Genomic DNA, 26,214 nt, shown 5'->3' on the forward strand with positions numbered 1-26,214 from the left:
GATTTCTGAAATTCTTATGTAGTTCTGTGGGTGTTGCATAAGAATAAGTCACTGCAGGCACTCTTCAGTGTGAAACAGGACAAGTGTTGAATTTGAAAATAAAACTACATTTAAAGGAGTAAGAGCCAGAGTCAGTCTAAATGCAGATCACTTTCTCATCATGGTTATCTAGTATAAGATCTTACTGCTGAGATTTCCTTAGAAACATCTTCACTCTTATTGATCTTGTTGGCAAATCAAAATAAGCATTAGGTCTCTTTCTGCTGAATCTCTTTACAGAATACTAAAGAACAACATATCTGCAAGCAGTTCTGTCTCATAAGCTACTGCTTCCTGAATCCATAATCTCCTTTTGTTTTTTAGAAACAAAACCTTGTTTCTGTAATAGCATCCTCAGATCATTAGATCTGATCTGTACGTTCATGTTTGAATTCAACAAATGCCTTCTTTTTCATAAAGCAATAAAACAATGTTCTGGTTTTGCTTGCTTGCCTTTTTTTTTTTTTTTCCCTTTGCCTTTTGTTTTTGTGTTTTGTGTTTTTTTTTTTTTTTGGTTTTGTCAAATAGTTGAATGTCTTTTTCTCTGAAAGGACAGTGGTTTGGGTTTTTTTTGGTTGGATTTGTTTGTTTTTTTTTAACGGATTGCAAACTGTTGACTTACTTCTAAGGTAGTTCTGAATTGAATTAGCTGAGAATAGGTCACCTCCAGCTCTGTGTCCCATGAATCAATTTACAACCTTCAGAAATTAAGTCAGACCCTTCAGCTTACTGTTACCCATCATAACCATCTCAAATTTTTTCATGATCGTCTTTCTTCTTGATTTCAGGTCTCAATTTTCTGAAGTACAGGTTTCTAATTGTCTTAATAGAAGTAATATATAGCATATTTCATTAACCAGCTGTTTAACTGTGAACACTTCCCCTCCTATGAATTAATTGCTGCAGTTATAGTACTTCGCATATACTGGTAAAGTCTGTTATGGGATAAAGACTTTAAGTACCTCACTGTGGGGAACTGCAGGTTCTGACGTAGCTCACTGATGCTTGATGTTGTGTAGGTTACAGACAGTATAGCTCTCCTGACACAGGAGGGGAGAGTTGTTTTCAAACGATACTGTTTCTAAGCTTAATTTTGAAAGTACAAATTCTTTAGTCCTTGCTATTATAGTTCTTGCTGTAATGTAGACACATTATGATGGTATCTTGCAGGCATGATGTGTTTCTCGGAAACACAAAAATATAATGGGCTTTTAAGATGTGTAATTACACATAGGTGTGACTTAGCTAATACCATCATGAATTTGGCAATTACAGTGACACTATTGTTAAGCTAAGGGAAGAGGAATTCAGTCAGTGGGATGATGATGGAAGAAAGGATAATGACAACTGGTGGTTCTGACCTTGGGGGAAGGAAAAAGCATCCTTATCACCTCATACAAATTAAAAATAGTAGAGCTTTTCTATAGCTGAGGATTTCCTGCCAAACTTTGAAATGTCATTTTATTTGTCCTAGACCCAGGCCCTGAAACCAGCTTTTGAAGACAAGGATTGCCTTGATCTTGCTGGCATTCTGTGAGCAATATGTGTGTGAAGAGTGTGTTTGATAAACTGAGGGATTCTTTAGGCTGGTAGGCTGTAATCATATTCATGTTATGAGCAGAAGTTGCTTCATCTCACAAGTGCACACTAAAAATAATTATAGAGAAAGGTTAAACGTATGTAAACTGAAATACTTTCGTTTCAAGCCAAAGCTACGTACTTGCCTCTGACCATTGCAAAGTCTTTTCAACACAGCCATATAATGTTTTGATTTCCTTTTTATTTGCCACTCTAGCTTTTACCATGTTGTCTTGGCAAGTAACAAACATTATTGTGGATTTTTTATAGTTTACTCCAACTACAAAGAATTTAGTAACAACTATTTGAAAAGGCAAAGTGAAAAGTCATCAGTTGTTGTCTGCATAGTATTCTTAATAGCTTAATTTCATTAAGTGTACAGTTATTTCTAGACTAATCAAGTAAATTCTAATAGCTAAACATCTGTTTGCATCATATCTGTGCATCAGCAAAACAAGGCATACCTCCTATGCTGGTGTGACTTCTGCTCTGAGTACTAATCCTTCTCATACCTGGTAAAAGTAGGCCCCAAGTAAGTGCTGTTAAGTTTTAATACTTCAACCCTTAAAGTTTCAGATTACTGTTAATGATAAAGCTAAAATAGAGCTTTATCCACCTATCCTAGTAGTGTGGAAGTGGCAAAACCCCAGTTTTGCCTTTTTTTTACAGCACCCTACTACCAGCCCCCCAACCCAGGAGCTATTCCTCTTCAAGCCTTCTGTACTTATTTTAAAACTAATGAGCATTGCCATACTAGCTGAGAGCTCTTTCTAGAAGTGTTTTCTGCACTTCAGTGAGTGTTACTAAAGGGCTTTTTTAATTACCTGTAACTGTCTTTCATGTGCAGTGTTGCCAGTTTAATAATATTGTAACTCGTGGGCATAGTATAATTAGTCCCTGCAAGTGGAAAAAAAGGAGCTTTTCTGGAGGGGAAAAGGGAGGCATTTAATAAATACTCAAATCTGCAAAGGAAAAGCACTATAATTTAGAAAGATCCTATTCCTCCCACTTCGAACGGATTTTCAAACTTTCTTGTATGGAGAATTGAGGTGTATGAAGATTTTTAAAGCATGCCAAAATTCATGTTCAAGACTGTCTTGCAATGTACAAAAATATTTTTAAACTGTAAGATTATTAATATAGTTCTAGAAAATTACTTGTATGTGTATTTAAACAATATGTTGCTTTAAATTGAAAAGCTTCGACATGTCTCCCCACCCCCCACTATCTTGTTTTTCTTCACTGTTGCTGCTGCATTCCTTTGAAATTTAGATTTTGGTATGTGGTCTTAATTTTGGAAGTAAGCCCGACATCCTTCCCAACTAAATAGCAACTTTTCTAAAGAAAAACATTAGCAGATATGTGGATGAATGATTCAACATAACGTTTGTGAGACAAGGTCAAGCTGCACAACTACTTTTTTTTTTTTTTCAAAGAAGCTATTCAATATGAAGATGAGTTGATTGCCTTTTTAGACTTCCAAAAAGCATTTTCCAGGGTTATTACTCGTCTTTTGGAGCTATTCTTTGCTGCTGAGGCCATGCTCTCAAATTGCTTATCACAGTTCTGGAAAATCAAGTAACCAGAGTGACTGGCAGCACTAACAAGTTACTTGAGGTAGCTATGGCAATGTCAAACTGCAAGCAGTTTCATGAACCCAGAAGGATTCCCCAACAGATAACTGCACTTTGAAATAGCAAATGAGGTCTAAAATACCTAAATTTAAACTGGCACATAGCGGCACAGGAGATACAATTCTAAGTTAAAGCATAGAACTGGGCAGGCTTGAACTCAAAAAAAAGTAGAAAAGGTTGAAAACACATAAAAAGCGGCATAAGTGGAATGAACAAGGATTTATTGTTCCTTGTCAGGAACTATACCCTTTGTAAGGGGTGGAAATACCAAATCAGTAGGCAGCATGTTCAAAAAAAAAACAAAATAAGGTAGCTTGTAATGAAACATGTAGCTAAACTGTGTGGGTGCCAGAAGCAATGGAGGAAAATTTCATCGAGCTCCATTAAATGCAGACACCAGAGCTGGCTCCAAAATGCACAGATGTACACGATCATAGAATCAGAAAATATCTTGAGTTGGAAGGGAGCCATAAGGATCATCAAGTCCAACTCCCTGCTCCTCACAGGAGCATAGCTATCTGTAACATCTTAAATATGTAAATAACAATAATATATAAAATACACTAAAACATATATAATATAAACAATATACTAAAATAAAAATACAGATTAGAGAAGGATTCTAGAAATACCACAACATCGTTTCATATTACACATATGAAAAGCTAGATCTTTAAAAACATTGAAATTGTCTTTTCCCACTCTTACCAGCTGGTAACAGTGACTGAAATTAAATATGTTAGGGTTTCTGAGGGTTTGCTAGTACTTAAGTAAGATTTCCATGTTTTGGCATAGCATACTTTAATAATTAATCACTCCTGACACTTTAAATTGCCAATGATATTGGATAAGAGACTTTTCAGTGAACTTCAGATAAAGGAAAACATTGTTTTGCAATCTTAGTCAGCTTTTGAAACAGTGCTGTAAGAAACCTACAGCTCAAATAAATGTGTTACCTTTGTCAAACCTATATGTGTCCCTGAATATATTGAGAATAACATAGTTCAGTTGTTCACGTCCAATGTATATACAGCTGAGAAAAACTGATTTCTTATAGTTGCATATTTATAGTTTCTTATAGTTGCATATTTAATGTTACAAAGTGTCTGTTCATGCTCCCCATGTTAAGAAAATCCGACTTGTTTCAATGGACAGATTAAGAAAACATTGTGGCAGTTTATGTTTCTGTATTTTTGGCTGGAATGTTGAGTCTGGAACTACAAACTGGAGGAAGGTTCCGTAGAATGCATGTGCTTTGACTGAGCTTCCTCAACTTACAATAACTGGAAGACGACAACATAGGTTTGCCTCACTGGCTGAAAATAATGAGTCTAAGATCATCAGGGTGATACTGAGTCCAATAGAAATACAGTTATGTATAAAATTTTCTTTGTTTTCTACAGTAGTACAAAGTAAGCCTAAAGAGCAGTTCTTCTGACAATAATAGAGGAATGGTTTTTTTAACATTTTCACTTTAATTTAAGGTATATCTGTTATTATTTGTATGTGCTGAATTTTGATCACATTGAAGAAATTACAAATATAGATGTCCTTCATTAACTTTCATTAACTAACGTATCAGAAACACAGAAATGTAACATTTTCTGGAAGAAAACCCAGTATTCTATTCAACTTGTACAGTCATGCAAGAACAAGAAATCCTAGTTTATTACACTTGTTGGATGGTGAGCTATCATAGGTGAGGGAGCTAATGTATTGTATGACCTGAGGCCACTTCACAGTTCATCTTTCCTTATCTTCCATTTTTGCTGTACGTGTTGCCACAGTTTCCTTCCATCTGAATATGACACAGAGTCAGAAAAAGAAAAGCAGTTTAATTTGAGTAAGGGGCCTGGCTTCCATCCAGTTATAGACAGTGCACTGGGACACATCTGAAACTTTCCTGCATGTACTGTTCTCTATGAAATGCTTGTAGACCACAGATCTTCATCTTTCACATACATGCATCCCTATTATGTCTGTGTGTATATGAATTATATTTGATGGCGAGGAATATGGATATTCTGGAGAACCAAGCCCCACACTTGGTAAACAAGGGATGGGAACAAAATAGTAAACTATAAACTGTACCAACATGCATTGACTTTGGCATCCTGGCAGTATTCTATTACAGAATCTTTTGGCCAAAATATCATGGAATCGTGGAATGGTTTCGGTTGGAAGGGACCTCGAAGATCATCTTGTTCCAAACCGTCTGCCACAGGCAAGGACACCTCCCACTAGACAAGGTTCCTCAAAGCCCCATCCAACCTGGCCTTGAACACTGCCAGGGATGGGGCAGCCACAGCTTCTCTGGGCAACCTTTTCCAGTGTCTCACCACCCTCACAGTAAAGAATATCCTAACATCTGATATCCTAATACCTTCCTAATATTTAATGTAAACCTACCCTCTGTCAGCTTAAAGCCATTCCCCTTGTCCTATTCCTCCATGCTCTTACAAAAAGTCCCTCTCCAGATTTCTGGGAGGCCCCCTTTAGGCACTGGAAGCTGCTTTAAGGTCTCCCACAAGCTTTCTCTTCTCCATGCCGAACAAGCCCAACTCTCTCAGCTTGTCTCCACAGGAGAGGTGTTCCAGCCCTTTGATCGTCTCTGTGCCTTCCTCTGGACTCACTCTAGCAGGTCCATGTCTCTCTTGTGTTGGGATTCCCAGAGCTGAGCACAATACTCCAAGTGAGGTCTCACTAGAGCAGAGTAGAGGAGCAGGATCACCAACCTCTACCTGCTGGTCACACTAGTTTTGCTGCAGCCTCGCATAGTTGGCTTTCTGAGCCACAAGCACACACTGCTGTCTCATGTTGAACTTCTCATCAACCAATAAGCTATGTCTAAAAACCTGGGCTAGACAAAACCTTCTTTTGGCCCATCTTCCAAATAGTTTGGCCATAAGCCAGTTGTGGTTCTTAAACCATATGGCCACATACGCTCAGTCACAGAGCTGTGCTAATAAGCTTGTCATCCACAGCAGTTCTCCCTGCAGTGACACTGTGGAAGCTCATACAAAGTTACCCATCCTCTGATCACTTTTGGTTTTTATTCTGCTCTTCCCACCTGCCCTGAAGCACTACTCCATTCTGTAATGTAATCTTCTCTTATTTCTGTACACATACCTTTGTATTTTTAGATATTAAAAAGCATGCTGTTTAAATGGTCCCATTCTGCATTACCCAGAAGTGATCTAGAATGCTCTGTGCTTTGTATCATGCTATTCTGAAATGTCAGTCATCTTAGTTAATCATCCCCAAATCTTTTTAGCAGTAGGTTCTTTTGTTCTTTTTTTTTATTATTTATTTTTTTTATTTATTTTCTTTTCCTCCAGATCACTGCTAAAGATTTCAAGTGTTAAATGGGAAAGGATGCTCTGTAGATGCTGCTTGATAGTCCACTTGAAGTTTTATGCTGACTGATTTCTTTTGCTTTCTCTTCAGTTAACCAGCTTGTGGGCAATTTTACATATTCTATATGAATCACTCACATGGAATAAATGGTGCTGTTAGTAAAGGAGAAAGAGAGACACAGTAGCAGGTTTAACAAAGGAAGTAAAATTGAACATATCTAAGTTCTTGGTCTGAAGGTTTTGGTACAGACTAATAATGTTTCACTTTGGTGGGCTTGTACATTTACCTCTCTCTCTTATCAAAATTACTCACTTCAGGCTTATGTTTTAAGAATTTAAAGTACAAGCTTTTGTTGCACGGAGTTACTAACATCTCCAGAGCCTTTGTAGTACTGCTCTCGAACACGTATCCTTCAGCAGTTTTCCACAATTGCTCTCACTTTCTTACGAGCTCAGGAAAAATACAAGTTACACAGGCTTAAAGTTCTTCCTTTAACATGAGAGAAGGGCTTGGCTCTGGAAACATATGGTATCCTTCTTACCAAAGTATGCTGAAGTTTTATTAGTGGAATATCTGGGGAAAAACATATAGATTACTTCATTCAGAGAAAGAAAATGGCATTCCAAGGAGGATTTTATAAGCAGTTAGCAGCTGCTAAAAAAGAGTGTATTATGATGTTGTGTTGTGGCATGGTAATCAAAGTTAAGGCTGTGAATGACTATTTGCCCACTTGAATGTTTATATGCCCAATTTTTAATTGGTTTAAATGAAATTAGATTTTGAAATTAGAATTAATTAAATTAATTAGTTCTAACTGAAAAGCCTTCTGTTGGAAAGTAAATCACTAATTTTTCATGTATTTCAGGTAACATTCAAGGAGCAACAATAGTGGATGCCCTTGATACACTATACATCATGGAAATGAAAGAGGAATTCAAGGAAGCCAAGGAATGGGTTGAAAAAAACTTAGATTTCAATGTGGTAAGTAGTGTTGCTGATTAACATTTAATACTCTGTTTAATCTCCATGGGTCAGTTGAGGACTGTGTTCTAATGTTGCAAGCATGATACTAGGCTACAGAATTGAGATCACTGATAGATAAAACAAGGCAGGAAGCAGAAATACAATAAAGTTACTACTCTGCTTCTACATGCAATTTTTCAGTGTGAGAAATTTAGATAGATAGGAGGCAATGACCTGAACTAAAAGAAAGAAAAAGAAATCTTTACCATTGTAAAGAAACTTTTCAGTTCTTTTGGATAGAAGAATCAGGACACTTCAAGCATTAATTTTTTAGTTATGTAAACACTTTACATTTTCGCTTTGTGAAACCTTCTGCAAATTAGACTTGCATTTACAGAAAGCTACACACCATACATACCATTTAAGTTGTGTATTCTAGTAAAGTTGAAACCCAAGAGTTAGGCTGAACTGTTGGCACAAACTGAGCTGCATTAGTCTTATGGGGCACCGAGTCATCACAACTGTCATCTACAAATCATCCTCTTAAGTGGTAAGTATGCATCTGAGAGCAAAGTTCATTATTAAAGTTTTTGTCCTAGAAAGGCTCTGAACAAGCAAGAACCTCTGTAAAACTTTGATTAAATTGGTAAATTGTTTTTAATTTGTAGGCCAGAGTATTTATTGGAATTCCTCAATACAGAGAGCTAGTGGAGTATGTTTACTGATAAGTGTAGTGGAGTAGGAAAGGGTTGTAGGCACAGTATACCGAGCACTTAAAAGCTCTTGTAATTGACATGCATAATGGCAGAAAAACCTTCTGAAAACAAAGTACTCCTTCTAATATGTTATGCAAAAAAGTCAGGATTAATTAGGTTCTTTTACATGCTTGAGAATTAATTACCATTTTAAGAAGGAGGAGTTAATAAGAGTGGGTATTATAGTTTATATAAGCAGCAATTTAGTGTGCATTTATGTTTACGTTAATAATGTAAATACAGGATGTTAAACTGTGCTTCCAAATAGTGTCAGCTATACATGCTAACTTTATCTTGTGCATAAGGTGGATTTTTTTTTTAAAGGATTTTTTTAAATATTAAATTCCTGTCTTATCATCTTAGCATTATTAACGTGTTTAAAAATGTAAGAACAAAACACAATAGAAAACAGCAAACTCCACTTTAACGGAAGAGCTGAGCTCCACTTGGAGGAACATTATAAAGTGCAGCAGAGTGATTTACATGAATAACACTAAAATCTTTGGGCTTACATAAATCTTGCTGTGTTTTGCACTGGTAACTTCTAGGTATTGCCTACAATGTTAGCTCCTCTTATTAATTTATGTACTTTAAAAATTATATAGCAGTTATTTTTTCTCAGTAATGCTTAAAAGCCATGAAGTCTTTCAAAGTGTCTGAAAATTTGTGTTGTTAGTCAGTCAGTGTAGCAATCCAGCAGATCTACTAAAACTACTTTGCAGATGATACAGATGTGCTTAAGGAACAATACCTTCCTCCTGATATTCCTGTAAATAGCTGCCTTGAGTTCAACACTTCACAAAATTATTTTCATAATACTTCATAATCATATAGAATATTACATTGTTATCACTAATGAGTAGACAAATTTTCCTAAAGCAAAGTGAGGAAATGAAAATAAATAACCGTAACACCAACTTTAATAATTGATGTCAGTTTGTTTAGTGGCTGAATTGTTTGAAGCTACTCAACTAAACTCTTTTTTTGTTTTCCCCCTTAAAATATGAGTTCCAGTTTCAAATGCTGCTTTTTATTTGTATTTTATAGCTTTAAGTTTGAAATTACTTAACACAAAGAACAACAGGGTCCACTTGTTTGTGTTTAAGCATTTATCATGCATTACTTGACATTTTATGTATTAATGTTTCATACAGTCTTACTTGTTCCTATTTTAGAAATCTTTCCTCCATGAAAGTGAATTAGGTTTTAAAAGGTGACAGACTGACATAGCCTTAAGTGTTATTTCTTGTGAGCAGTATAAAACATGCTTCTCTTTGACGTTTTTGGTCATTTCCTCAGGAGTGACTGCTTAATCAGCCTCTGAGCACGCCTGTTTGCCCTTTATTTTTATACATAGGATTATTTTTTTCCATTTTATCTTAAAACTATGCTTTTTAAATAATAAATTTTCTTGAAGATGTTCTTTACAAAAATAGCTGTGACTGTATTATGTATCAGAATCTTTTCTTTTTATATTCTACATCAGTGTAGCTGGATAAAGCAAGTTGCCCTCTAGAAGTTTGTAATAAGTCAGATACTCATTGTACATGTTGAACTATTTGGCCAACACTTGATCATTCTCGTCACCCAATCATGAAAGTTTCCAAATGTCACTTTGTAAAGTAAGCACCAGTTTAGCCGCATAAAAGGATTTATAGAATAAAGGTGCCTTAATGGGAAATTCCATAATCTCTTCACATGTTAAGATTTTAATCCCCCAATTCAGTGAATTAGTTGTCAGGGCTACTCTTTTTCACCTTTCTAAAGCAAGCAGACTGTTCTGATTTTGAAGGAAAATTCTAGAAAAGTAGACACTACCTTTCTTGGCAAATTTGTGAATCTTTCTAATCTTGTGAGTGGACTTGTTTGGAAGTTTCGCCTTTTGGAGTATATAACACTGAAGCTATTTTTATTATAGCTGGAGCTGGTAGCCCTGTGGTTTTATAACTGGGATATCCACATTGGAATGCTTGGAATTTTTTCCAACTAAAACGGCTAAAACTAATTTTTTCCAAACTAAACTAACTATTTTTTCCAAACTAAAACATAACTGCTGAAATTCCTTGTATTTGATACATTGCTGTAGTTTCAGCCAAACTGAGTAGTCTTTCAGGAATTAAGTTCCATTTTCTGATTCTGTCAATATTGTAAGAGATTTGGAAATACTCATACCTTTTGAAAGAGTTGACATTTGCATTGGCTAAATCCATGGTCTTTGCATCATGGATGTGACCTGTTTTCAATGAAATCACTTCATCCCTGGGGGGGGGTGTGTGTCTTTGCTCTTCAGTTAATATAGCTGACAATTTCGTCTGACCTCCCCATGCATGCTGCTGCCCACACAACCTTTGCACAGTGCTCTTGCAGGGCCCTGCGCAAAGCTGCACTGGGCCAGGTTGTATATCAGTACGTTGCAAGAGAGGAAAAAGGAGCTAGTCTTTCATGGGATCACTAGGGAGCCTGGCTGTTTCCTAGCTACAACTACGCACATCTGAGTGTTGCTCTGGTTTTATTTTTTCATTATTTGCTTTAGAACCTGCACACACACAGAGCATTCATAGCTTTCTGAAAGGGCTTCTGTACCAACACCCAACTTTAGCATCACACTGGGCAGGAAAAAGGTATTTGGCCCTGCAATGCAAGGGATGAACCGCACTGAATTCATACTCGGTAAGAGAAACTGGAAGAGGGATTTTAATGAGGTGGATGAAGGGGTCAGGAGTTGAGGAGCAGTGGTGCAGGAGCTGAGCCCTGTGGCCAAGCAGTAGGGTTGGCATTTATTAAGTGCTGGAATTGATGGTTCTTCACATCTACACCCAGACAGACCCCAACATCTTTAGGATAACACTGATGGATCTGTCCCCATCTTACTCAGCCCTGCCAAGCTCCTTCCCCTCAAAAGGAGAGTCTTGCCCATACAGCATACTGTGAACAGTCCTTGGCCTACGTGGTGTCCTAAAGCATGCCTGAAAGTTGGCTGGAACAAGAAGGGCCCAAACCAGACCAGAAGGTGCAAACAATTTAATGATATGTGAGATGGTGCTTGAATTCATTCTCTGACCCACTGATAAGCTGTCTGATGTGGGTGTAGTCAGGTAGAACCAGAATGGGATCCAGGTATGGAGCAGGAAGCCATGCATTTACTGGGAGAAGAGGAAAACTGTTTCTTTTAAGATACCTCAAAGGTGAATCTGTATTCAGACAAAAATAATCTTCCTGTTGGTTACTAGTGGGTTCGTTTGCCTCATTCCTCTATTTTTTATCAAAATGAAGGATGGCAGGAAGTTATGATAGCTCAGTCAGACGCAAGTGGCAGAACGTTTGTTCAGTATCTCTATCTATGTGGATATAATTTAGTTGACTTCAGTTGACATTTTGTGTGAGCATTGACTCATTGTGTGTTATCTGTCTCATCACAGATAACTTCCCTAGTTAACTGCACAGGGTGGATGAGTCTAGGAAAGAGCTGCTGTTGTGCTGTGGGAAGAGTATAAAGAGCAGCTCATTATTTGCTCTCAAAGATAGGTAGTAAATGAATTGAGGAACTGCATAAAGAGAAGGGAATGAATAAGACAGCAAGGATACTTTCATTATTGTGTCCTGCCAGCACTCTTAAGCAAATCTATTTTCAGAGGTCAGTCAGTCACTGTGTCTGATTTTATAACCAACCCTGAAGCTTGAAGGCTTACTTACCAGTTCTGATTTTCATCTTTGTTCTTAGCTTTGCAAATTTGAGTGCCTTTTAAAGAAGCTTTGTGTGCAGCTTCATGCAATGTAGTTTAATGTGTAGTATGTCTTCTATTTTGGGAATGAAAAAAGAGTGGGAAAAGCATAGAAACTTGGAATTATGTTTATTTCTGCTGCAATGTATAGATTAACATATACTTTTTCCAAGATCCCAGAATAGCAAATAGTATTTGAATCTAACAATTAATGCTTCTGGCATATGTCTTCAAGTCTATCTGTGCTTAGATAGTCAGTAACAAGATAGACTTTTAGAATTCAGATTATTTCAAACTTCAGCATTTGCCGATTTAAATCCTACTCCTCTCAAACTATAGGTGTTATGATTGACTTGTAATTATATTTAACAGCCTATAACCTAATGTTCTGGCTTGGAGGCAGATGTTTTTCTCATGCTTTATTTTTGGTGCTTTTTTCTCTTTGTGAGAAAATCAGAAAATTTCCTTATACAACAATTTGCAACAGAATAGCTTTCCTGTTAAAAAAAAAAACCAAACAAACCTAAAACAACAAAAAAAGTGTGGGATGTATGAGTAAATGGACTTCAAATAAATGTTTAATGGGTCTGTGAGGAAGATTAAGGAAGCCAGAACTTGAAAATGGTTCTTTAGTTTGTGGGAATACTTATTTACTAGTTTGCCACATAACTTGTTTTAGTACACTCAAAATGTCAGACTTCAAAGTGATTTGATTTTGTTTTGATTATGAATAAGAAATTATTTTGATGGTCTAAAAGGAGATCCTGCAAATTTATTATTAAATGCAGATATTTTGCTGCTAGAGATTGTTAATGCCTTCAGTAACACTTCCTTTTTGTGCCTGCTTAGGATCTTACAGTTTGCTATGTGGGCACTTCAGCAAGGTTAAATAGCATGTTATGAAATAACCACACATTGACACTTGCAATAAAATGGTGGCTAAAATTGCTCCCCTTGGCTAGAGGAACTGAGTATTTTAGCAAGCTGCCACTAAATTACACTTAATTTGTGGAATATGAATGAAACTTTGTTTCCCCACAATTGCAAGTAATTAAAATGTAGTAGCTTTGAGTGATCATATCATAGTGATCTTCATGTCTGTGTCATATTTCCTAGACTGCTTGAAAATGCTAAGATTTGTTGTTGTTTCCAGGCTTTTTGCTTCAACAGGGAAATATTATTTAATATTAATTATGTTGTATTATGTTTAATTATGTTAATTTATCTATATTATGCTATTATATATATTTAGATTAATCATTATTATGTTCAATACTATGTTTAACATTATTAATATTATTATCTAATAATAATTATGCATCTCTCTCACTTAAAATGCAGGCCCTTTGTGTCCATTCTTTTACTCTAGAATTATATACATTATTCAACATTGTTCAATGTAGGGTCCCTGGTGTTTTCTTGCACAGTTTATTAACCTGCAGGATATGGGCTGTTTGTAGTGGCACAGTACTTTTTGTTACTGTTTTGAGGGGAAAAAAAAATTATAAAGAATCTGTAATAAAGAAGACTGAAACAGAATTTGGTGGGATTTGTGGCCTTATTTGGGTCTTTATAAAAACTAACAGAGTAAGCTCTTTATCAAATATAAATTAAGGTGAGTTGATTGCTGTGAACATATTCATCCACATAAAAAACACACCGTATTTTCTCCAATTGAATTACAAATAGCAGAGCAGGTACCAGTGCTTGATGAGTGCCAGGTGGAAGCTGATATTAGATAAATACAACTGAGTTGTATTTCAAATGCTGGGCTTGTAAATGAGGGTGACTTCCCATGAGAAAACATAGACAAATTATTTTGGCCTTGATCTACAAGTTTGTGGAGAGGAAGACTTTCAGGAAAGAGATGTGTTAAGGAAATTGTCCAGAAGGATGTGAATACTGATCTGATTTTTTTGAAAGCTAAAGGTGTCCATAAGGAGAAGGGCTTCAGGAGAGCCCAGCTGACAGTAGTTTTGTTGTCTAAACAATGCTTTCAACATTAAGTTCAGACACAGCTGTTTGAAGCTTCAGTAGCTTACCAGTTATAGACTTAAATCTTATGGCTTACTGAAGGGTGAGATGCAGCTGATATTAGATTGACCTGTCATAGGTTTGCAAATGAAATACAGAAGCAGAGTAACATGAACTATCTAATATAACTCTTGGAACTTATCCTCCTATGCTGCGTTTGGTAATATCTGTCGCTTTTTGAAGATGGGTCTTCCTAAGGTACAGACAACTTCCCTTTTTTAAAAAGAAGTTAGTTTGATAGCTTTACTAGTTAAACTGCAACTTCTTGAGTGTTTCTAAGCTATGGTTCTTCTCTTGGTTAAAAGCCCCTCATTTTAACATTTCTCCTTGTCAAGTCAAAATGGGGTAACACTCAACTGTTTTGTCATATTGTAGAGACTTGCTTGTGTGCAGCTGGATCTGAGGGCAAAATAAAAAATAACATTGCTTACTTAGGATTTGACTGCTGAGTAGAAATATACAGACTTCTTTGTGCAAACTGTATGTGGATGCTGATTAAAAATATGAAAAGAGGGTAATGATCAAGGCGTGGTGTCTTAAATGCATAATACAAAAAATTATTAAAAATCAAGCCAGAAAGAAGGGTAAAGTTGGTGTAACAGAAATCAACTACTTCTAGGAACAGTTCACTTTTCCTACCATACCACTTCTTCACGTAAGACTTCCATGTAGAGATGAACGTCTCTTTGACATGAAATTATAAAACTTCTTTAACTGTTTTGCAAATGGCTATAATTCCTGTGCTTTCTGAGAATACTACTAGCCTAGAATAATGAGCTTAAGTATAACTATGTAGCATACAGCTTTCAAATGTACCATTAATGAAATGTCTATTTCATTAATAGCATCTGCTTCAGCAGCTTGTATGAGGAGTTCAGAATGAGCTTAGGATTTTGATCAAAGGTTTAGAGACGTGTGCAAGTGAAGTATTGGAAAGCTGATAACGTTAAAACAATGAGTATCTTCAAGAAATGTCCCAAAAGACCACCCCTTCAGCAAACATTCAGGATTACAGTGCCATTAATCTTTGTCATTCAACAGTAAAATCTTTATTCACATTACCTCAAAGTCTTCTTTTTGTCTATATTTGATTTCCAGAAGCAGATGACAGTGCATACATACTGAGCTTTTCTTAAAAGGCCTTCATATTCCTTGACAGATAGGACTGGTTTGTGAGTTAAATAGTCATATTAATCCAGAAAGGGAAAATATAAGGTTTGGAGACAAAATATTCAGCTCATATATCACTCAATTTACTTTGAGCAATTGAAAATCAAAAAAGCAATTTAATTCAATCCTCACAGGAAACACAAGTGTCTGTGTTTTGAGATAGATAGTGCCTGGATCTGCACTGCTCAGTACAACAAACTTAATGTCTGTCATCAGTAAAGACTAGGCCAGTATGGGAAAGGATGTCACTGCAGTGCTGAAAGACCATCTGCTCCCTAGTGAATACATATCATGATTACATTTTTGTCATGAGCATGTAACTAACTCATTCTAGCATTACCTCCCATTTTACAATAACTTGTATTTACACTGAAGTAGGAAAGCTCTTGATACAACATTCTGATCAAGAACTCTTACAGTGTCTGAGAAGAGATGGTATGTGGTGTGAGGTAGTGGGGGACATATGACCTTAGACCACTTCGTGTTTATGAGTGCTGAGCCATCTACAGGAAAGTGCTGTGGATATGTAGATTTAGAGAAAGCCCAAGTGGAAGAGATTAAAAGTTAAACAGGATGAAGATAATGGAGAGGTTATTTTGTTAACATGAGGAAGAAAAGAAAATACTTTAAAATGCCCTTAAATTAACTTATGTTGTCTTTCCCTATATCTTATGTTCTGCTATTTACAGGTGTTGTAGCTTAATGCCTACATCTATATAAATAAGGCAAAAGAGGCAAACAAAATGTTACAGACCATACAGAAAACTATCACAGAATAAAACTATGTCTGTTTATTTCAACAGAATGCTGAAATTTCAGTATTTGAAGTGAACATTCGTTTTGTTGGTGGACTACTTTCAGCTTACTATCTTTCAGGAGAAGAGGTAAGAGATTTCCACATGGTTTATCTTAATTAAACTTGTTTTGAACTTTGAAAATGGCTTGTACAGCAGAATTCTGTCCAGTGGGTTTTCTTGCTTCTATTACTATTGTTTTATGTAAGTATTAAAGCTATTACTTCATGTAAGTGTTAAAAGGTTTTATTTTTTCTTCCTGAGTTGAAACCATACCCAGTACATTCTTACTGGACTTTGTGCTGGACTGTGTAATTATGGAGTTCCTATGCCACAGTAGTGGTAGATTTTTTTTCATCAGGTTCTTACTTCACAAATTGGTTTTGACCATATCCTTTAACTCCTACGAACTGTACTTCTGTTGGCCATCCTGAAGCTGAAGCTTCAACAGACATGGAAAACGCATGTTAAGAATGAAAACATAACTGGTAAACCTATACGTGTTAATGTCTTTAAAGAATCAATATCCCGTTAATCTCTAATGTTTTCTGGAGAGGATGAAGAAGTAACTTCATCTAAGCGCTTTGACTAATGCGACTATTTCTGTGATGTATTTGGAGAAGGTTATACTAAGTCACAAGTATTGCAATATTTTAAATTTTTAGCTTGCTATTGAAAAGTCTTTAATCTTGCTAATTTAAGTTCTTGTTCCTGTTTGTGGATTATAGTAGTGTTTTATTATAGGATTAACACAAGTTAATACTCTTTAACCTCAAGTTGAATTTATCATCGGATTTCTTTAAATCCAAGGCAATTACTGGTGGAAACTCCACAAGACTCTAAAGACGTATCATTTTCTTTCATATGTGAATTTCCCCAATACTGGGTAAAGCTCTGTTTTGAACCTGTCTAACTTGAATTCTATGGTGTCCATGTTGTTTTTTGTTAGTTTATCATTATGTTAAAGCTGTCCTAGAAGGCACTATTGGGTCATGTACCTGACAAAGCAGTTATGAGGAGACAGTGTTCCTTTGACATTTTTACTTAAGTAGACTTACCTTTTTATTTCCCATGGTGCTGAAGGTAGGTGATGTTGATAAGACTTTAATGTTTTGAAATAGACAGGCTTTCTTATTGTATCTATGTTATAATTTTCTCAGGAAAAAATTTGCACATAGATACATTTAAACTTCATGCTTAACAGTAATGACAGAATTTGAGAGGTGGTTGGTAGCTGACTTCTTGATCTTTACTAACTGTTGTTTTATTTAGTGTGCCATCACCGAGTCTTGAAGGAAACAGTTTGTCCCTCTACAGTAACTCAGCACCCAGAAGTATGAGTATCTAAGGGTGTCTAGATTTGAAAGCTGTTCCTTCTGCAATGAAATAGTTATACCTTTCACTGCAGATTTACTTCTTGCAAACAGGAGTGAATTTTTCCAGTTTAACCTATTGCTACATTTTAATTAACTGATTTTGACAGAAGCAGAGGATGTTTGACAGACAACAAGCTGGTAGAGGACTGCACATGAGCCTTTACATCAAGCAGCAGTTGTCTGACAAGAAATGCCTGAAGCATTTGTCATCTGTGCTTCATATGTATGTTGAGAATTTATATCTTGTGTCTGTTAATAAGCAGTTTCACTTTTAATCAGTGCATATATTTTCTCCTAAATAACACCTAGTCATTGCTTCTCACCCATTCCCTCATTTTGTGATGAGTGGCAGTTTTACCACCACCTCTTGTACTAGACTGATATCAACATCAGCATTCAAATAAAACTCTTGTACAAATTAAATGAGGAAACATTTAAAACTGAAGAGTGTTTCACACAATGGTTAATTAAGTGGAACTCTTTGCAGTGGAATATTGGTGATACTGGATCCTGTTGTCCATTCTAAAAATGGACAGACTCATTAATGAAAGTAAAATGGGTTCCTAAACACAAAGATGGCCTATATGATTAAGGAGGGTCCTGAGCTCTTGTAGGCTGGGAAAGACACCCTCCATGCTTGGTTTTCATACTCTTGGATGGACAGCTGCTGTCCAAGGCAGAGTGATGTTCCTAAACTAGCAGTTGTCCTAGTGGCTTGATGAGTGCAACTCAGCATGCTCTGCCTTTATCAGATTTGGGGAAACTTCCCCATTTGTCTCCTAAATCCAAGATACTGAAGCAACAGCCATGCTGCCTATGGGAAGAGAGGGATGCAGCCATTCTGAGGACAGAACAGCTGTGCAGCAGTGTGAGTTTTCCCATGCTGTGTCTGTCCTTCAGTGTTGCTGCTGCTGACAGGTGTAGAAAACACTCAGAGCCCCAGAGGCTGGCTGCCACCATAGAAAATATATCTTTAATCATCCATTAGTCCATTATATTAGTAGGCATTCTAAAGAGGGGGAACAACTTTTATGCAGGCTGTTAGGAAGATTAAGCTTTCTCAGTTAAAAGCTCATTTAATTCTCTATCAAATTAACTATTTAAAAATCTTATATTTGCTGTGCTAACTTATCAATATCCTAATTTAAAAGAGCTATGTTTCAGTAGAAGGAGTGACGGAAATAGTTATTGTTTGTACTTCTGAATTACATTTCCATGGGTAATGATCCAAAGCTGCAACACATTGTATGTTCCATAATCGTTTGTAAGTCTAACTAATCATGATTAAAGAATATTCTGTCATAGAGTAGTTCCTAAGACATTCTGCTCACATAATAATTCATTTAGATAAAGGCACCAATGTGAATAATTCTAAAAATGAACAAATTTAATACTTTGCCTCTCGATACCCGTGTGTGGTGCTCACTTGCAAATAGAGCTATGAGATGCATTCTGTTAAACTTCTTACAATTACTGCCTTACTAGAATGAATAAGTGCTAGAAGTGTCATGTACTGTCACCTCTTTTTTACTGTTTTATGATTGCTAACATAAGCTAGAAAGAATTCTAGTCAAATGTCAAACTTCGTTTATAAAACAGCTGCAAATACCAGAAAACTTGACTTCAAAATCAGTAACTGCTTAAGGACTTCTCTTGTTTTTGTTTTGTTTTTTTTTTTTTTTCTAAGTCACTCATAATAATATTGCATGTGAATGCTTCCCTGGTATTCTTCCATGAGTCAGCGGTTGTAAGGAGTTGTTAAAAATAAACCTGGCTCTGTTAAAGCACTGCTAGTATTGATTTTGTTTGTTTGTATAAAAGCATCTAGGGGAGCCTGTAATATGGTATGTTTAACCCATAGGAACAGGGCTAGATTGTTCAGCAAACTTTCTTGATAATTTTGTTTAAACTTTAATTCATTAGTAGATATATGATTTCTAAGGAACTTGGTATGCAACCTTTTTTAGTTTTGTACTGGAAATAAGATGTTTAGTAAGGGAGAGAATTGTTTTACAACTGCTTTGCTGTAGTTACTAGTCTAACATAAAATTCTGGTACCATGAGGGTCTGGAGTACTGCATGAAACAGGATTCTGCATATGCAGATAATTGCTTAAAGCACACCCAAATGTAGTCATATAAGGAGATAATTTGTTAACTGTTGGAGGAGGACAACAGTGTATCCTCTAACAGCAGCTAAGACCTTTCTTTACGGATATGACAAACATTTGTGAACACTGTAATGTTCACTGTTGGGAGATACTGATGCTGAAAGTCATGATAGTTGTATGACATTGCTTATAGGGAATATAAAAGCCAAACTACTGATGTGACTACCTCTTCAGATTTACTGATAGTTGCTTCTCATGGATACTGCTAAAGCTGTGTAATTAGGGGACTGTTTTACTTGAAGGTTGGTTCTGCAGTCAGGGAATACGTTGCCTAGGCAGAAAGAGAGGGAGCTTTTAATAATTGTTGTTTGGATGAGTAGCAAAAAAAGTAAATCCAAAATGCCCTGAAACAAATAAGGAGCATGTGAGTTTCAGATCCAGCTGGTAAGTTCCCCAATTCCTTTGAAGCATTTCCATTTTTTGAATGAGATGAGTAATTTTTTTTTTTTTTTTCCACCAGAATTCAAATATTTTGGATTTAGCAGCTGTTCTTCCTGCATAATACAACCTTCTCTTTTCTAGGACTCAAGATAGTTATCTTCACTGGAGGAAGACAAAATAAATTTGATAATGATGTTCATGTTGCCATTTCTCTCCATGGCATGAAGCAGAAATGAGACAGGTTTTTATTTTTTCACTCTGGCAGGATATCTTGTTTGAAGGAACACAAATTTATTGTGATCGGGATGAAGGAATAAAAAAGGCACGACAAACTGTTCTTCATGATGATAAATGTTGGACTTTCTGATTTTCATCTGTTTTATTACTTTCTACCAACTGTTAATTAGAAGTACAAAGGAAAAAAGAGGGGGGGTGGAAGTGATGACATATAACCTAATTAGTTTATATCTGCATTTAGAGTAGGAGTTACAGTACCACTGTTCAAAGTCATATGGTGAACTTGGCCTCTTGTCTGACTTCAGAGCTAATCATTGCCCACTTAAAACAACCATCTATCAGTGATGGTAGTGCTGTCTTATTAATGAGGAGCATATATGAAATAATGATGCAGATGCTATTGATGTAGAGCTGCCTTTGCCATGCTGACCACAGAATATCACTGACTTCATGTAGTGCTAGGACATTCTCCAGAATTTAGCTGTAGCTACTTTTATCTGGCTTTCCATCTCTTATAGAGTTCTTCCTTCATAGAGAATATTTATGTACCATAAATACAAAGAAAAAAGAATGTTTAGCAATCTGGAATAATAGGAGTTTTTCACTTTTACAAAGGTATTGACCTATTTCTGCAAATCAGGAATATAAGTTCTAGTATAGGTGCCTTGGGGATCTTATCTCACTAGTGTGAGAATTGACCACATGTTTTATCTCCCACTTCCTTTCACTTAACTTGACAGTAATGAACAAGAGGACTTTTCCTTTTATGTCTTAGCTTGATTTCTAATGCTGTTTGAAACTCCAGGCATACTGTATCAGCTTGATCACTTCTGCGTGTATGCTGCTTAGCTCCTCCTTAAGCATCTCCACAGACTGGCAGTAGTGTTTACTGTTTATTAGAAATTAAAAGACTGCAATTGCCTGTAGTTTTCTGCAGCCGTGTTTTCAGATTTGGGTACTCTTTGCCACCTACCATCCATCTGCTGCCACTTTAAGTGATACATCAGTACTTCACTGTGTTAGTGCTTTTAGAGCTCTGAAATTATCTTGATGATTTGTTTATTTTTTATTGGTTTATGATTTCTTTTAACTTCTGTATTTTATACAGTTCTCGAGTCATTCAGCTTGGAATGGACCTCAAGAGGTCAGCTAGTCCAGCCTCAGTACAGGGACAGAGCATTAGGCTTCTCCTTTTAATAATTTCCTTGTATGAGGACTTGCCTGGGCTCTTCAAGACTGAACATTAGGGCAAATTTAGCTTTTCTGCAATGGCTTATTTCAAGCATTGCACTGTTTTACAAAGAAGTCTCTTAATTGTTCCTCCTGGCTCTAACAGATACCATGTTTCTCTTTTTTTCAGTTTAGAAACTTGTTTTTCAAAGTTTACTTTTACCCTCACTTAATAGTTTTTTGTTTAACTTGTCGGGCATTTTCAGTTCCTGTATTTCTTAATTGGACTTCTTAACTTTTGCTTTTAATTACCTTCTTTACAGTCACACCAAAGGAAGATAGAAATCATCTGAACCTTTTGATTTGAGAATCCTGTGGCTCTGCACCTTATCTTTTATCCTCCAAGGAATCTCCTAGCCTTTTACCCATTTGGCTGTTCTTAAGTTCATTTCAGCTGGTCATCTTGATTCTCTTTCCAAACTTAAACATTACCAAAGCAAACTCTTTTTCTTGTTTTTTTTTCTTTGGTTGTTTTTTTTTTTATTCTTTAGAACAGCATGTTGGTGTATGTGGCCCTTGTTAGATGGCAATATGTCAAACCAAGTCAAGAGCTACTTTTTGCCTTGTACACCCTGACTTTCTGCAAGAAGCTGTCATTACAGTGTATAAAAGCATAGTTTATATCCGCTCTGATGTAGCACTTACCAGCCTACTCAGGGACAGAGAAGGATTTAAAATCTCTGTTTCCCACAATCACAGTCTGTAATCTCCATTAGTATTTCAGTCTCTTCACCACCTCTAATAGGTCTAATGTTCTTCTCTTTCTGTGCTAGCTGCATCAAAATGTACTACAGAATCTCTGTGGATTCAGATTCTGGAGATAACCTAAACTCCTAAGATTTTCTTTGATGTAGACAGTTGTGATGTTGAAAGCAGACTGCCCTTCAGTCTTCTATTTCTGTCTCTTAAGTTCCTGCAGTGCAATTATACTGTCACTGTTGATAAAACCTATCTCTGTGAAATAAGTTCCTTATACCCTAAAAGCCTCCATGTTCCTAATGCTTCTGTCCTCTTTCTCCAATGCTACTTGCTCAGCTGCTCTGTGCAATTCTGCCTCTCAAGCTGAGATAACTCTGTGGAAACTTCAAAGGATGGTAATAGAGATGCTGATTTCCAGTCTTGCACTTAATTCAAATTTTGCTTCTTGGTTTTCCTTCTCTTTCCTCTCTGCATTGGAGATACTGATACTACACGCACATACCACAACCAGGAACTCTCTTTCAGCTCTATAAGTACGTAAAGCCCTGTGGAGCCTCCACCACTGTACACTAAGCATGCAATTAGCTACTATCACCAACAATTTTTGTGCCTCATAATAATGTATACTAATGTCATAATAATGTCTACTAATGTATAGTGAAAATAGCGGCAATTTACATTCATTCAGTGAGCAGCTGTCTGCTGGAGTTCAACAGTGGGTATGTTTTAGATGTCTGTCATCAGTATGAGCATCCACAGCAGGAGAACAGGGAGAAGCTATGGTGTTAACCTCCTCTAGCTGCCATAACCAAGCCTACTAAGAAACCAGGAACCAGAGCCCTACTTTTGGTCTGAGAAACATGAGTTTAGAACCCTGACCTGTACATAACCATATTCTTCACTTTTTGTGGTTTTAAGTTTCCATAACTGAAAGAAGTTTGTTAGGGGAGTTTTTTCAAAACAACAAAAATTTATTTTGTCACATGGCAAATTTCTTGGACTTTTTTTTTGCATTCATGTATTGACTTTAGAAATAACTAGACCAAAATGCTTTATTGCTCATTACATTAACAAAAATCGCTGCTCACCTCCAAACTACTGTAGCCTGATACTAAAGCTGGTAAACTGTTAGAAAGTAGAATGGATGATAATGAGAGCTAAGTAATATCTAATTGTGTTTGTAACAGCTGGTGTGTTTGACATGAGCTCATGAGCTATTTTATTAAGTAGAATTCAAGCAGCTGAGAGAGAGCTGATTTGTTTGTTCTGAGGATTTGGCTCTCAACCAGCTCCCGCAGTTTCACTTGATTGTGGCTGTACAGCACAGTTGGAGAGGACATGTTTACCAGATATACTAGTGTGGGTTCTTTCCTTTTGAGCAGCAGCTCTAGAGAGACCCAGAAGAATTCTTTGTGTGGGGGTTAATATATTATACATAAGACATGATATGCTATTCACAGTCTGTCCAGAGTCACCGTGCATCCTCAAAGTTCAGTTTCTAAGACATTTGTCTCAGTATTCAGTTCTGTCATTTTGCAGCACCAAATGTAACTGCAGTCATAAAGGAAAAAATCATAAAAAATAGTAAAAACTTTGCCTAAAGAGTTGGGGGGATTGTTCTGTTCTGCAAATTCAATAGAAAATGTACAAGATAGGGTTAAATACAGGGTTCTGTGGAGCCATTTACAAGTAGTGTTAAGATTGTTGCAAGTATCCTAGCTATATTTAAAGAATAATATATATAATTACATCTGAGAATTTGACTTATTTCTGCAAATGAAAGACACATAAAAATACCTCAGTCAGTGCTGACGGAGTAGATCAGCATTAGTTTACCCTCCTTTAATTCTAGGCTGTATAAAATATTTTTGAAAGTGTATTCTCTCTGTGGATATATTATAAAAGTTCAAGTAGGTGATAAGTAATAAATGTTATTGAATCATAGTACTGATTTTTTTTCTTTTTCTCCCCAAGGAGTACAGGTGGAAATTGTATATACGAGCATTTTACTCTAGGCATGGAGTAACTCATCATTTCTTCATTTAAATCTTTCACAGCTATAGCTACTTTATGTAAGATTCCATTTTGTGCTTTGTCTCCATAGACTGAGTCTGATACAGAGGTTATTTTTTACTAAGCTGGGAGTTAAGTAGAAGATAAAGCATCTTCTCTTTATGAGCTTGGAGAAGATAAAAGCATAAACTATCCATCCAGTAGAAGATTCCCGAATTTTTCATTCTATTGGCAACTACTAAAGGCATTCCATCAGATTCCCAAATCTGATTTTAGCAAAGAATCCTTCTACTTTTGTACCTTTTTGTTAAAATTTAATTTACTTCTATTAAAGACTATGTAAGCATTAACTCTATGTATTTTAAATATAAAGTGTATAGAAATGTGTGATGAAATTGGTTAAGTTTCTTATCCAATTTGCTATCTGAAGGATCAGATTAGAGATTTGTTACAAAACAGCACTTTGTGCTACATACAAGTCCCGCTGCTTGGAGTTTACTCGAAATCATTAAGAAAATGAATGCCTGAAATCAGAAACAGACATCATTGCTGTTCTTGTGTGCCCTTCATGCCTTTGTTGCAGAAGAAACAGATATTCCTTTAGTCTCCTTTGGATTTAGCAATACACCTTGCTCAGCAGATCAAACCCGGAACCGATATAAACAAAGCTCACTAGCTGTAAGTTGGCATGAGCTCCTGGGATCAATTTATGGAGAGTGCTAATTGGCCTGTGTGGTTTTATGGCAGGATATATTGTTTGTGATTTTCAAACAACAGAAATCTGAAACATTTGAAAGGAAAGATGAGGAGGGAGCTTTTCCCAAATCTTTTGGAAATTGCAGGAATCCACATGCTATTTGTTTGCATTGTTTGTAAAAATGCAACAGTTGAATAATATTGATGAATGGTTGACAAATGAGTGCAGCCCTGTCTCTCTTGTGCCAAAAGCTTGCCTCTGCTGTACACAGACTGTATTTGAAGCCTATGTGCAAATGATTGAGAAGGAATTTGGAAAAATTGTTCACATGAAAAATCCTGTGCCACTTCCAGCACAATGGATGCCAGAGAGGATTTGGGATTTGGCAGGTGATGGCACCTAAACAGAGCTGTCATGAAGTACTTGAAAACCAGATCTTTTTTTTTCCTCAGACCAATCAATATAAGCGCCCATTTTGCATAGGGCAAAGAGCATAGAAATAGGCAAACTTTGCTTAAGCCAAAGACTGAGAAGAGGGTGAAGAAAATCACTGCCATGAAGATTTGAAAGGTGAAAGAGAAGTGAAGAGCTGTAGTATGTAACACCACTGTTTTGTATAAATCTTACTTGCTTTCCTCAAGGAAAAACAGTTTAGGATGTATTTAAACAGCAGAGTCAGTTTCTTAGCTCACTGTTTACATTGCAAGTCTTTTGTCAACAAGTATTACATTTTTGATTTTCCACAGGTGTTAGCTGGTTAGGTATCTTATTGTTTAATTTTCTAGTAAAGCATAAGGTATGAGAGGTCAGGAGGTCATCAGATATTCTGAAGAACTTGGATTTTGTTTGATGTGTTCAGCTCTGATATTCTTCACACAACACCTGTGCTTACAGTAACTCATTTAACCTTGATTAACTCCTTCAAATGGTAGCTAAATAAGACATTACAGTATGAGGGGACTCTTATCATTTAGCTACATGAAGAGTCAAAAGCTTATGTTAACATCTGAAAAAACACAACCTTGTGTAAACTGACAAAATCTAAAGCAAACAAGGAAGATCATTCCAGCAGCAGTGTTACTGGAGTAGAGTCTCAACCTTCAATTAACAGAAAGTAATCTCTGGCATTGAGGGCAGGTTCCATTGTTTCTTATGATTCAGATGCATTGAACTACTGAAAAGGCTCTGTAACAAGTTAATCTGAAGAGCTAGATATCTGGTTTGTTTCCGTTCTTCAGCCTTTGGGCAATCATCTGCTTTTGCAGGCTAAGCAAAATAACCATACTAGTTGTTTTTGGAAGCTGGTTCAGTCCAGTTAGTCCCTTAAAATTGTGCTGTCCCTTGGGGGCAACTTGTCCTTAATTT

At 36.3% G+C, this 26,214-nt stretch overlaps 1 protein-coding gene across 1 annotated transcript in view; it reads left to right on the forward strand.

The window, feature by feature from the left end:
- MAN1A1 (mannosidase alpha class 1A member 1) overlaps positions 1 to 26,214 on the forward strand; it is a 146,471-nt gene that overhangs the window by 43,603 nt on the left and 76,654 nt on the right. Inside the window, exons 3-4 of the mRNA XM_062632414.1 lie at positions 7,474 to 7,589; positions 16,056 to 16,136. Coding sequence (XP_062488398.1) covers positions 7,474 to 7,589; positions 16,056 to 16,136 — 197 coding nt within the window. The remainder of the gene's footprint in view (positions 1 to 7,473; positions 7,590 to 16,055; positions 16,137 to 26,214) is intronic.

Source organism: Pezoporus occidentalis, unplaced genomic scaffold (genome assembly GCF_034315485.1).
Source record: "Pezoporus occidentalis ecotype Australia unplaced genomic scaffold, CSIRO_AGI_Poc_V1 ctg39, whole genome shotgun sequence".
Lineage (NCBI taxonomy): Eukaryota > Metazoa > Chordata > Aves > Psittaciformes > Psittacidae > Pezoporus > Pezoporus occidentalis.